This window comes from Staurois parvus, unplaced genomic scaffold, assembly GCF_062004578.1.
Source record: "Staurois parvus isolate SC_StPar_1 unplaced genomic scaffold, SC_StPar_1.0 ptg000668l, whole genome shotgun sequence".
NCBI lineage: Eukaryota > Metazoa > Chordata > Amphibia > Anura > Ranidae > Staurois > Staurois parvus.
The window spans coordinates 2,246,075-2,258,636 of NW_028318464.1; the positions used below are offsets into that span (position 1 = coordinate 2,246,075).

Here is a 12,562-nt window from a genome sequence, read left to right on the forward strand (position 1 = left end):
GATCTGAATTTATAGGGAGATGCTCAAATGAGCATTCAACTCCACCCCAATTAGTAGCTGATAAGGCTCACATGAATGTTGGGGGATGTCTCATAGGAACCAGGCTACAGTCGTAAACTGGGTGCAACTGAAGGTGAGGACTGCTCAACATACACACAAATATAAAATACACCATTTGTTAAGAAAGTCTGTGGTAGAGGTTTGTCGAACTTGAAAATACATTTTGGCGACCCTTGGGAGTCTCTAGTGACTAGCGCATCACTAAACGTGTACAGAGTTCTCGGATGGCTATTACCAGAGGCCTGGTGCATTCTACAATCACCATTAGACATCAATCTAATGTCCAAAGCTGGCCATACACACATTGAAATTTGGTCCATAGATGGCCCCATTGGCAACAACCAGATCAACAAAAGTTGAAGTAACCAAGTGGAAAAGGCGCCTGCATCTAATCAGATGCAACTACTGTTCAGATATTTTGACAACCTGAGTTGCCAACTGTCAGAAAACAATAACCCACAGCAGGAGATTTGTCCCTCCTTGCTGTTGGCATGGATGGAGGTATCTGTTAGATTTGTTTCTTTAGCCTGCAGGCAAACCAACAGAAATGTGTGTGGCTTTTGGCTGGCTGTACAATCTCTGTATTTAAAGTTAACAAAAATATGTAATATGAGGGCAAAACTGAACAACTGTTTCTATTTGTATCCAGTCATGCAGTCTCTCACATTACAAAGCTATTGGTAGATCAAAAGGAGATTTTACAGTCAGTTTGTTTAGTGTGTGGTCAGTTTAAAGACACTACCAGTTGGGGCTATCAGGGAAACAGCCATGAGACAGGTTGGAAACCATTGTTTATCCCTATACATTAGTGCCAGAGATGTTTGTAGAATGCACCAGGCCTCTGGTAATAGCCATCCGAGAACTCTGTACACGTTTAGTGATGCGCTAGTCACTAGAGACTCCCAAGGGTCGCCAAAATGTATTTTCAAGTTCGACAAACCTCTACCACAGACTTTCTTAACCTTTTTACTCCAGATGAATCCCTAAATTAATTTTAGATCTCAGGGAACCCTTACGTACCAATTATTTGGGGGTCATTGGGGAAAATACCCCTATGTTGGTGATCAACAGTTAGAATGCCATCCTTTCAGAAGGATAACTGGATCATTGGGTCAGGCTGCTAGTTTTGCCATGTAACAATAGAATTCTCCATGGGCCATTAGATCAGCCTCAGCTGGAGGAACTCTTAGCAATCACTGGAGGAACTTTGGGGCTTCATGGAACATTGAGAACGGTTGCTCTACTGTCTACACCCATCTTAAAGTGAAATTGTGCATCCAAAACAAAATGTAAACTGCCTGAATGTCAGCTATTAGATGCCTGCATATTGGTTATGATTTCCAGCAGTTTCCAGGAACCTCCAAAATCTAAGTCCGTTTTTAAACAACCAGCAACCATCTTCTGTAATCAGGGTCTCGTCCCGCCCTCTTTCCTTTTCTCTCTTCTGTCTATTGGTCCATCACTGTGATAGGCAGCCTCACTAGTCAATAGTAAATAATATTATAGTGTTTTAATGTATTTTAGTGAAAAATTATTTTTGAAGAGTATTTTTAGTATTTATGGCTCTTATATCTGCCTTAGTGAAGTCATGCAGAAGGTTGCCCCATTTTGCAGTTTGTGGTTTTGCTGGAATTTAGAGCTGTGGTTCCAGATTTTACCTGCAGTGCCACTTGCTGTCTTTCTGAGCATTTGTTGCAGACTTAAATAGTTACATTTTGAGAATGTTCTGTTACATCAGACAAGGGCTCACGTATGTTCGAACTACTCAATATTCATCACTTTTCATCTGCAAAACTATTGCTGTTGTAAAAGCTAAACAGATTCACCTAGGTGAGCATCATTTACCACTGTGTACCAGTTGTTGCATTTTTCTGTTCTCTGAATGCATGTCTTGATAACATTTTCTATAGTTACATTATGACACATAGGGGTAGATTTACTAAAACTGGAAAACACAGAATCTGGTACAGCTGTGTAGCTTCTAACTTCAGTTTGTTCAATTAAGCTTTGGCAATAAAACCTGGAAGTTGATTGGTTTCTATGCAGAGTTGCAGCAGATTTTGCACTCTCCAATTTTAGCAAAAACCCCCATTATGTAATGATCAACAGACTTCCTGGGCTTATTTAGTGCAAAGAACAAGTACTCAGATCAGGACCTGACATTACCTGCTGCATGCTTGTTCCAGGTCAGTGATTCCATGTGTAACCCTAGGTTCACAACTGAGCATTTTCCGCAGCGGTTTGCAGAAACGCACTATAGTCCATATATAGTCCATATAACATGATTTCATATGGGACACATTCACATCTCAGTGCTTTCTCCAAGTGCGTTTTACGCAAAAAGTTGCATTTTTGGCTCTATAGACTTCAATGGAAATGCTGCAGAAAAGCATGTAGTGCATTTTTGCTGCGTTTTTGCCACGTTTTTTATGCGTTTAGCTGTTTAAATCTGCCTAGCAACAAGAATTTTTTTTAAAAAACCCTGCAAAACAAGTTGAAAATGTAGGTGCAAAAATGCAACACAAAATGCAATGCAGAAACAGGTCAAATGCAAACTGCATTCATGTGAACCTAGCCTAAAGCTCTATCTCACCACCAGGTTTACAAAACTGATATGTTATGTAGTACTTCAGTATACAAATACACAGACCTGGCCATTTGCAGAAATTGCCTGCTGCCTGATATAACCACATGGGAGTGCAGAGTGTGAACACAGTGAAGATCTTAGATCATGCAGCTCAAAACATAACCAGTTCTCCTTTTTATTTATCAGCTTGTGATACTATTTCATTCAAATTTATACAGAATAAAATATTATTTCTGTTTATTTAAAATTCATATTTATTTTCTGATACATACTATCTAGCAGAATAATTAGATTTACTAAAAATGCAAATAGACATGAGGTGCCGTTAGCCAGATCCAACTCGTTATAATGACTGCAGCACATACCCAACGAGAAACTGCTTTCAGGAGCATTCAGTTGGATAGTTTAGAAATCATTGTTCGATTGCTGCTGTTACCCCACAGAAAAGCAGCATCGGGAGCATCTATCTTCTTCTCCTGCTCCCTCCAATTTTCAATGACATAAATGCGTATGCTCAGGTAAGGCAAGTGTACACATTTATGAAGAGCTCTGCAGAAAGTTTAGCCAGGGAGTGTCGGTTTGTATCTGCACATCTGACCACCCTCTAAAGTAGGCCATAGACACTAGAGGTTGGTTGGACTTGCAGGCATGATCTGCTCTCAAGCATCTGTTTCCATCTCTATGAAGCAAGGCAGCAGAAGCATGCTGCATATATCTGCATTGGCTTATGAGAGGGAAAATAATTGACTGGACAAACCTTCTAACCTGTCCATTTACCATTCCCCTGATGACTCTTGATCAGCAGTGACTAATGCCTCATGGACATAAGGTGGTTGCTTAAAGCGGTAGTAAAGTCTTGTTCATTATTTTAAAAAAATGGTTCCCCATGCAGGTTTAGGTCATATTGTACTGGTATGGACTGCATACTAGTACATTATGACAGACTTACCTGCGGAAGGAGCCCTTCAGCGCTGAGCTGTCACGACTCTCGATGGTCCCTGGCAGTTTCCATCTACCCCCATCTTCCTTGCGGTGTTCCCTATCTTCAGCCACTTGAATGACCGGGCCACAGGTGATGTTACTCCCACGCATGGGCATGAGAGTCACATTGCCGCGGCACATAAATGTGATCTGAGCTGTTCATGTGTGGCTCAGATCATATTACTCGCTGACAGGCAGGGGTGATATTTATGACAACAATAATCTCTAGTGTCTCTTCCGTAATAAAAACCCTGCCTATCAGTTGATTTTAGATTTGAGGATTTTACTACCACTGTAATCCAGCCAAAACTATTGTCTGATATGCAACAAAAAGGAAAGCCCAGTTTAAATTCGGGCTAAATATTATTTAAAAAGTTGCTGTATGAAATACAGGGGGCTATAGCCTTTAGCTACTCTTTTAATTAAACGTGAGAAATTCAAAGTGAGCAAATGATAAAAATAAATACATAATCAGAGGTAACCTTTAATGAAAAACAATGTCAAAATGTTCAGCTGATGCAAAGATATAGGCAGCTACAGTATTATGAAAATATAGACCTTTCCTGTAAAACTTGAGCTTGGTTTCACTCCTTTACACCTGCCAAGCCTTTCTATTAGCGAGTGGGGCTGCCCATAATATTAAGGGACCAAAAAGAGATTTAGTAGGTGGGGATCGGTCTGGTCTAAGTTTAAAGCTGAACTCCAGGCACAACAACTTTAATTTAAATATGCTCATCAGTAGCCACAAAGAATATAAATCCACTTTTTGTGCACCAATTGTCTTTGAAAACCCAGTTATTACCTTGAAAAGTAGTGGTTACATACTCACTATGCTGTGCAATGCCTGTACAGAGGGCAGAGCTGTGGGAGGGACCTAGCAAGCCCCACCCACTATAGGCGGCCTGCAGAAAACTACAGGATGGGCTAAGAAAAGACCAGTCAACCTGCCGAAGAAGAAAGATCAGCAATGACCAGTCTTTATTACAGGAAGCTCCTACACAAAGGAAAAGTTTGACTCTGGATTACTGCACAGATCTGGAGTTAACAGACAACACACTGTAAGATTTAAAGTGGTAGTAAACACCGCGGGGAGACTTGTACCTACAGGTAAGTTTATAATAATATCTCCAAACATGCACCATTTAGGAGCTATTCAGTGTTGCTCCAGCTGGTAAAGTCACTCTGAAAGAATGGCATACCGGTGCCATTACTTCAGAGCTCTGTGCTGTGGTCGTGACTCCTGTGTGTATGTGCGAGAGTGACATCATTGTGGCTCGGGCCATTCAAACGGCCGCTGCCCTGAACCCCCGGAAGGAAGACTGGGCGAAGATGGAAGCCTCTGCAGTGGCAACAGGGCGCCCTGCACATTATGCTCCTAACTTGCACAGAGATTTTTTTTTTTTCTTAATGTGTATGCGTTTACTACCACTTTAAGAGATAATAGGCATGGCTCTTATATTTAGACAAATTTGTCCTTGAGTTCAGCTTTTACTCTAACCAGAAAAGTGGAGACATAGTCCTCATGCACACTGGACGTTTTTACAGCTGCTGTTTTTGGCTTTTGACCTTTTTTTCTACAGCTAGTAAACCCCCCAGCATCTTATCCTATGTGTCCATGCACACATAGACTGTAATCAAAGTTTTTTGGCTGGACTAGTGGGTTTCTAAAAGAGTTTTTTAGCTGTAAAAACGCTCTAATGCTGAAAAATGCAGTAAAACACCACAAACCGGCATTTAATGTTTTTTGGTAAAAATAAAATGCTAAAAAACGCAATCGCAGGAAAACGCTGCTAAACGCTACTTTAAAAACGCTACAAAAAGCTGAAAAACTCATGTTTTTAACATGACTTTACACAGCTATCATTACCAGCGTCATCAAAACGACCAGCGTGCATGAGGGCTTAGGTTGAATTCATCCCCAGATGTACTGATAACTTGATCATTTTTCTTTGACATTAACCTCTGCTTATGCATTTTTTCTTTATATACTCTTTTTGAATGACCAACGTTTCTGACAGGTAATTTTTGATCTGTTCCTGTCTTGTCTTGTCAAATCCAACTTTTAAGAATTGCTTTTTTTCATAGTAACAAAGCTAGTCCAGACATCCCAACACTGACATCCTCCAGCATCTCCAGAACTCTCACAGAGAATTCACCCATAATGCAGGCTGGACCTGGAAAAATCACTATAATCAGAGAGGATAGGTAAAAATATTGCCTCACATTATTACTATTTTATTTTTATAAGTATGTAATTCCGTGATTGGAATCTTTCCCTTCACTAGAATGCATCTTGATTACTCGCTTCATATATAATCATTCCAATCTAATCTGATTGCTAATTTATACTGCTTTTTCACATAATCAATATCAATAATCATATCAAATTATCAATCATTTATCAATAAGAATCATTTGGGCTAATTTACTAATGAGTCATATCATGCAGAGAAGGTGCGACAGAACAAAAAAAAAGAGGAATAGTGCAATGGCAGCACAATGGCTAAATGGTTAGCACTTCTGCCTGGCAGTACTAGGGTCATTGGTTCAAATCCCAGCCATGGCACCACCTGCCTGGAGTTTGCATGTTCTCCCTGTGCCTGCGTGGGTTTCCTCCGGGTACTTCGGTTTCCTCCCACACTCCAAAGACATGCTGGTAGGTTAATTGGATCCTGTCTAAATTGGCCCTAGTATGTGTATGTATGAATGTAAGTTAGGGACCTTAGATTGTACACCCCTTGAGGGTTAGGGACTGATGTGAATGTACAATATATATATATGTAAAGCGCTGCGTAAATTGACGGCGCTATATAAGTACCTGAAATAAATAAATAATGGCAAACAAATGTAATATTCTACTTGCCCTTCAACCCCCACTTAGGGCTTGTTTACACTTGTGTCCAGGGGTAGTATTTATAGGAGGTTAAGCTGCGTTTTTACCACCCCCCTCACCCTCTCCTCTTAAAGCAAATCTAAAGCAGCCACGGTCATCTTTTCCCCAGTTGCCTCCAGGTGCTGGGTTTTTAGCCTGTTGATTTGCCGGTAGTGGCATGATGCCATGCTACACATATTCATGGGAGTCTGTCATTCCAGCACACCTGGTGTTGCTGGGAATGCATGCTGAACATGCATGCGTGTGCAGCACTGTGTGCATTCAGTAGAAGAGTGCAAGCAGGCATGTCTCTTCTGCTCGTAGTGCCTGCTCGTAGTTTTTTTTTTATAGTTAAGTTCCACTTTAAGCTGGAGAGGCAGCTGGACAGGCATGTACACATGTCGTAAATCAAAACTGATACCCCCTGTTGTGTTTGGTAGGCAGTACCAGGGGCAGACTGACCATTTGGAAACTCAGGCACTGACTGAGGGCCCGGGGTCAGTAGGGGGCCCCATGAGATGTCCCTGGTACCTTTTTCATAGGCTTTTTTGGGTTTGGGCAAGGACACAGGGGCCCCATGATCCCCTATTGCCCAGGGGCCCCATGAGTTTTCAGTCCGCCCCTGGGCAGTACCACCACCTAACACAACCCTTTCAAGTGACTGACAGTTGTAGATGCAGGCTTCCCAGGGTTAAACCGACTATGAGGTGACATATTGTCTTCTCACTGCCTGTCAATCGTGATGGTAAGGTCTGCCGCATGTGTAAACCTAGCCTAACACTGCTGCCAAGGAGCTGAACACAAGTGCCCTTATAGTGGTGTTGTGTTTTTATGTCTCATGCAGATTCTGTATGCACAATGAGTTGCTGTCTACAGTCAGGATGATAATTTGCTTTCATTGTGTTTTCTTTGCAGAGTCTTGTTTCTTCTTAGTTCTTTGTAGCATGACCGCCGCCTGTTTTTGGATTAACGTGTGAATTTCTTAAGCTTTGAAGTATTTGTACAAAGTCTAGGATCTTCTTGTGGAATACACCTGTATAATGGTTTTAGAATACAGTATGGTTAGTCTTAAAACAGAGGTGTTCCTTTGATTTATGCTGGACAAGATAAAAATTGAATAAATAAACTTCAATATTCTCCTTAGAGAGCATAAGTGTAAGGATTTAACTCTTCCCTGCTCTATCCAAAAATCTAAAACATTAACATTCCCTGTAAGGGGTCTGTGGATAAAGGATTTGCTGTGTGATTCACGCAGGAAATGTTTGCTGAGTGTATTTTACAGCATTCAGTTATTTTCTAAAAGGATTTGCCCATCAGCATACAACGTAGTGGAGCGATTCCATATACAAGAATTGCCCATCACATTTAAGACAAATAAGAGTCAACATAACAGATTTCAATTAAAGACCAGATTCTCTGTCACATTTAAATCCTAAATTTACACAATCATTATGTGTGGAACTTTTTGGGTGCCAGATATACATCACAAATTTGTATTTTGTAAAAAAAAAAAAACTATACTTTTTTTTATTAGTATAAAAACAAACTAATTTCTTCCATAAAACTTAGATAACATTATGATGTGTTTGATTAAAAACAACTATACAATTCCAGAAATATTGTCCCTGTTCGCTTATCTCCTAGTATAAAGTAAAATACTCCATAGAACATGTTCAATCATGGTTGTAATGGAGGAAGAAAACCCTTTTAGATATAAATAAAGATTTTTTTCAACATGTAGGTATGCAGTTTAGCAATAGATATACCAGGAAGACAGTTGTGCTTTTGGGCGCATTTCACAATCAATGCGCTTCTTCAAAAACAGTAAAAATTTGCCATACAAATATAACATATTAACTTCTAGAGATTTATGTGTATACAATGCTTCAAAGACTTATAGTTTATTAATATAAACATTTTTTTATATCAATTGGTTTATACTCACATAATTTGATTAAAACAGCATGCACCCCTGTTGCAGGGGAGTGGGGAGATCAAACTGCCTTAAATTGAGTACAGACAGTATAAGATTCATTTTGATTCCCCAGGTCAATATGTCCCTTCATTGTAATGTCCATAAGTTACATGTAGATGGTAGCTGTGATATGTTTCTGCATCTGTATAACACAGGGCTGAATTAGGATGTCACAATAATAACCTTGGTAGGAGGGAGTAATAGATGGAAAAAGATGAGGGGAGGGAGCATGAGCAAGAACCAGCTTATAAGGCCCCTCAAAAAAGCTTTGCATTTCTATTTGCATAAATAATCCAACCTTTCCACATCAGGAAAAGGCTAGTCTGCTCCTGTAAATGGATGGGCTTCTTGGAGCATCTGTGGCCATTTTAAAGGTCCTCCACCCCTCATTATCAGCGGCCATGCACAGGTATAGTGGGGGCAGGGGACTGAAGATTTCAACTAAGTGTGCAGTAACCAGTACAAGGGACTCTTCTCACTGAATGTACAAACCGTGCCTTGTGCTGGAAATAAAAACCTAAATGAAAGGCACCCATACATGAATCGAAATTCAGCTGGTTCAGCAGAGACCAGACGAATGTCAGTCCATCTATGGGAAAGCTGATTGTACAGACGTTGATCCACCAATGGACTTCTTTACAATCAGCCTGTCAGGTTTTTCCCAGTCGATCAGTGCCGCCATCTATAGCCTGCAGCACTGATCAGAGTATTCTGACAGCGGGGAAGGCTCCCCACTGTCAGAATACAATAACTCAGCAAGAGGATTCCCTCATCCACATTGAGTGTGAGCATGGGGGAATCAGGTAATTTTTTTAATTCAACTGGTTGAATGAAAAAAAATGAATAATGTATGGGCTGCTTTATGGGCTGCTTTAGGCTTTAAATTCAAACAAGATTTACCCATTCATATCAGTATATAACATAAGAGATTCAATTGCAAACAAAATTCTCCTTTCATGTTTGAAAACCAAAGATTCGCCATCGCATTACATATATAGCAAATCCTTTGAAAATAAGATGAATGCTGTAAAATACAGAGGGATAACTGTCCAGCAATTCCTATATTCCAGAATTCCTAATAAATAAACCCCTAAGAGTATATGTTTATTTACTGTACAGCCTGTTGTAGAGCAATGGAGAATATGGCGATTTTATTAAAATAAGGTATCCTAATAATTACAGTTTTGGGGGGTTCCTCTTACCATCTTATGGCCATAGATGACACTTCTAGTAGGTTGCCTTTAGACATGGTTACCCAATGTTTATGCAAAAAGTGTTGTTCCCTTAGGATAATTGTAGAATGGTGAAAGGAAGAAGGCCCAACTAAATTGTTGTACTGATCATTCCTTGTGTTTTGGAGTTGGTTGTCTTTATTTAATGTGTGGGTCATAAGACCATAGCTGGAAGGAGTTGGCCCAGGTAGAAAATATTCCTCTATTTAATTTCTGTAGTGATTTCTTCTTGATTGGTTAGCACCTTTAATTAATCAGTGCAAGTTTTTTTTTATAGTCATTTATTTATATTTAAATACCATTGTCATATTTCTTTTCCCAGTACACCTCCAAAACCTGTTCCCCGAACAGAAACAAAGCCAAAAGACACCTCAAAGTAAGAGTGCCACCAAAAAAATATCATGACAAAAAGCAGTTGAAAAAAACTAAACTGCTACAAATAATTATACTTGATAATTTACTGTTTTTTATGTGCACAAAAAGGCGCCTGATAGAGATTAGGAAATGTGAAAAAAATCTCTTCCATCAAAAACTTGTCCTTTCTACTTCTGCAGTCCAACTTGTCAATTCATATTCAGCACTGGCTTCTTCTTTACCATTTTTGTTAAGTAAAAAGGAAACTGTACCAAAAGGATTATTGAAATTATGGTCTGGAATCACCACATCTAGAGGGCCAGGGAGTGGCTGAGTAGCCCTATTATACAGATATGGAGCTGTATGCTTGGCATCTTGGATGCAGGGGCACACACACCTTTTGAGTTTGTTAAATACAAATTAATAAAAATAAGATTTGACAGATTGGCCAGGATTTATGGACATACCTTGTATCTAACGTTTGAATCTAATAGAAAGTAATTGTGTGTCTGAACAGGAGTACCTTTCAACAACATGGTTTTGTGTGGTGTTGCTTATATCAGTTTATGGTTTATATTCTGCAGTGATAAGCCTATTGATTTGATCAGCTGGGCAGATTTGGAAAACAACTATGACAACAGGTAAGACATAGCAGCTAATGGAAGGTATTGTAATTGACAATTTACATGCATGCAGTATGTATTCTCTATTGTTATCTGTTGTCTCACTTATGACACTCAGATAACATAACTGCAGTTAAGTAATATTGACCGCTCTTGACCGCTCTTTGTTCTTTGCTTTTTGGCCTGTTGTAAAAATTTCCTTTGACTTCCTGTCCCTGAGACACCATAGAAGTGAGAGGAAACCTCTACAGCATAAGAGAAGCTCTCATCTTGGACACTTGTCACCAGAACAGGAATCTCCATTGGAAGATTTGCCCATACTTCTTCTTCCAGTGACAACTTTACAATTTAGTACTTGCCATCACTTTCTGCATTGGGGACAATGGGCATCAAGACAAAGAGAGTGTGAATAACAACAATAAACACCTGACAGGGGTACTATACATACACTTTAAATAAGAATTCCAGGTATGGCTATACTATGCATAGTTACGTTGGTCCAGAATGGACAGTGTAACTATGTAAATTCTATACATGGTTGATGCCCCTTGAAGCTGAAAGCTACTGAAGTAGACATCGCTACTCCAGTGATCTTCATTTTCTTCTAAGTCCCTGCTGAGTGACCATCTTGATGCATTGTGAGCACGAGAGGTTGGCCATTCAGCATGAGCACCTAACAGAGAATGTTTTACATGTTCTGAATGGATGGGGTGGAGAGCATTACCACCCCGCCTCACCGCCTTTTGGAATCAGAGAATACTTTGCATCATTCAGAAAATATAAAGCATTCTTTGGATGGCACCTCTGCTAAGCGGCTGACCTCCTGCGTTTATTAGGCTGGAGCGCAGCTGCTCGGCACAGGACACGGAAGCAAGTGGTGATCACTGCAGTAGTGGTGTCTACCTCAGTCATTTTCAGCTTCTGGAGCATCAGCCAGACATGTAATATACATAGTTACATTGGTCCAAGCTGGTCCAATGGAACTCTGTACACTCACCAGCCAACTATTATTAGGTACACATGTTCAATTGCTTAGTAACACAAATTGCTAAACAGCCAATTACATGGCAGCAACTCAATGCTTTTAGGCATGTAGACATGGTAAAGAAGACTTCCTGAAGTTCAAACCGAGCATCAGAATGAGGAAGAAAGGGGATTTAAGTGACTTTGAACGTGGCATGGTTGTTGGTGCCAGACAGGCTGGTCTGAGTATTTCAAAAACTGCTGTTCCCCTCGGGATTTTCACGCACAACCATCTCTAGGGTTTACAGAGAATGGTCCGAAAAAGAGAAAATACCCAGTGAGCAGCAGTTGTGTGGAGGAAAATGCCTTGTTGATGTAAGAGGTCAAGGGAGATTGGGCAGACTGATTGCTGCGATATTCACATGATAGGGTCAGAATTTGCCATAAACGGCATGAAAGCATGGATCCATCCTGCCTTGTATCAACAATTCAGGCTGGTGGTGTAAAGGTGTGGGGGATATTTTCCTGACACTAGCAAGGTGTGCCTAGTAAAGTAGCTGGTGAGTTAAAAAGACCATGAGTATAGAAAGTAAACCTATGTCAATATAAAAGGTCTTTTATCCCAGTCAATAATTCACATCTCATGTATAAGCTCTGGGTATTTTGGCACTTCCAGTTCCACAAATATGAAGTTGTATGGCTCTGGATTCAGGGATATTGAAACATTTAAATACCAATACCAGCTGGGTTGTCCCAGCCACTTTCTGCCTACCTGTGTCACATTGCTAATTGCATGATAAGACCAGAGACATGCACAGTGATTGATAGCATATAGGAGTGCAAGGGGGACTCTGGAAACACAAATATAGCAGATACTGCCAGGAAACGTTTACAATTGTACTTATTCACCCTTTT

General features: G+C 40.1%; 1 protein-coding gene across 8 annotated transcripts in view; it reads left to right on the forward strand.

The window, feature by feature from the left end:
* The window catches only part of ZNF185 (zinc finger protein 185 with LIM domain), a 176,171-nt gene that overhangs the window by 116,291 nt on the left and 47,318 nt on the right, over window positions 1-12,562 (forward strand). For 3 of the 8 annotated variants that reach the window (XM_089651926.1, XM_089651929.1, XM_089651927.1), the window contains exons 27-29: window positions 5,714-5,833; window positions 10,030-10,083; window positions 10,646-10,702. The exons of 1 other annotated variant lie outside the window; for it this stretch is intronic. In XM_089651926.1, the coding sequence (XP_089508052.1) occupies window positions 5,714-5,833; window positions 10,030-10,083; window positions 10,646-10,702 (231 nt within the window). The remainder of the gene's footprint in view (window positions 1-5,713; window positions 5,834-10,029; window positions 10,084-10,645; window positions 10,703-12,562) is intronic. 4 more of the 8 variants (XM_089651928.1, XM_089651931.1, XM_089651930.1 and 1 more) reach the window with 4 other exon arrangements.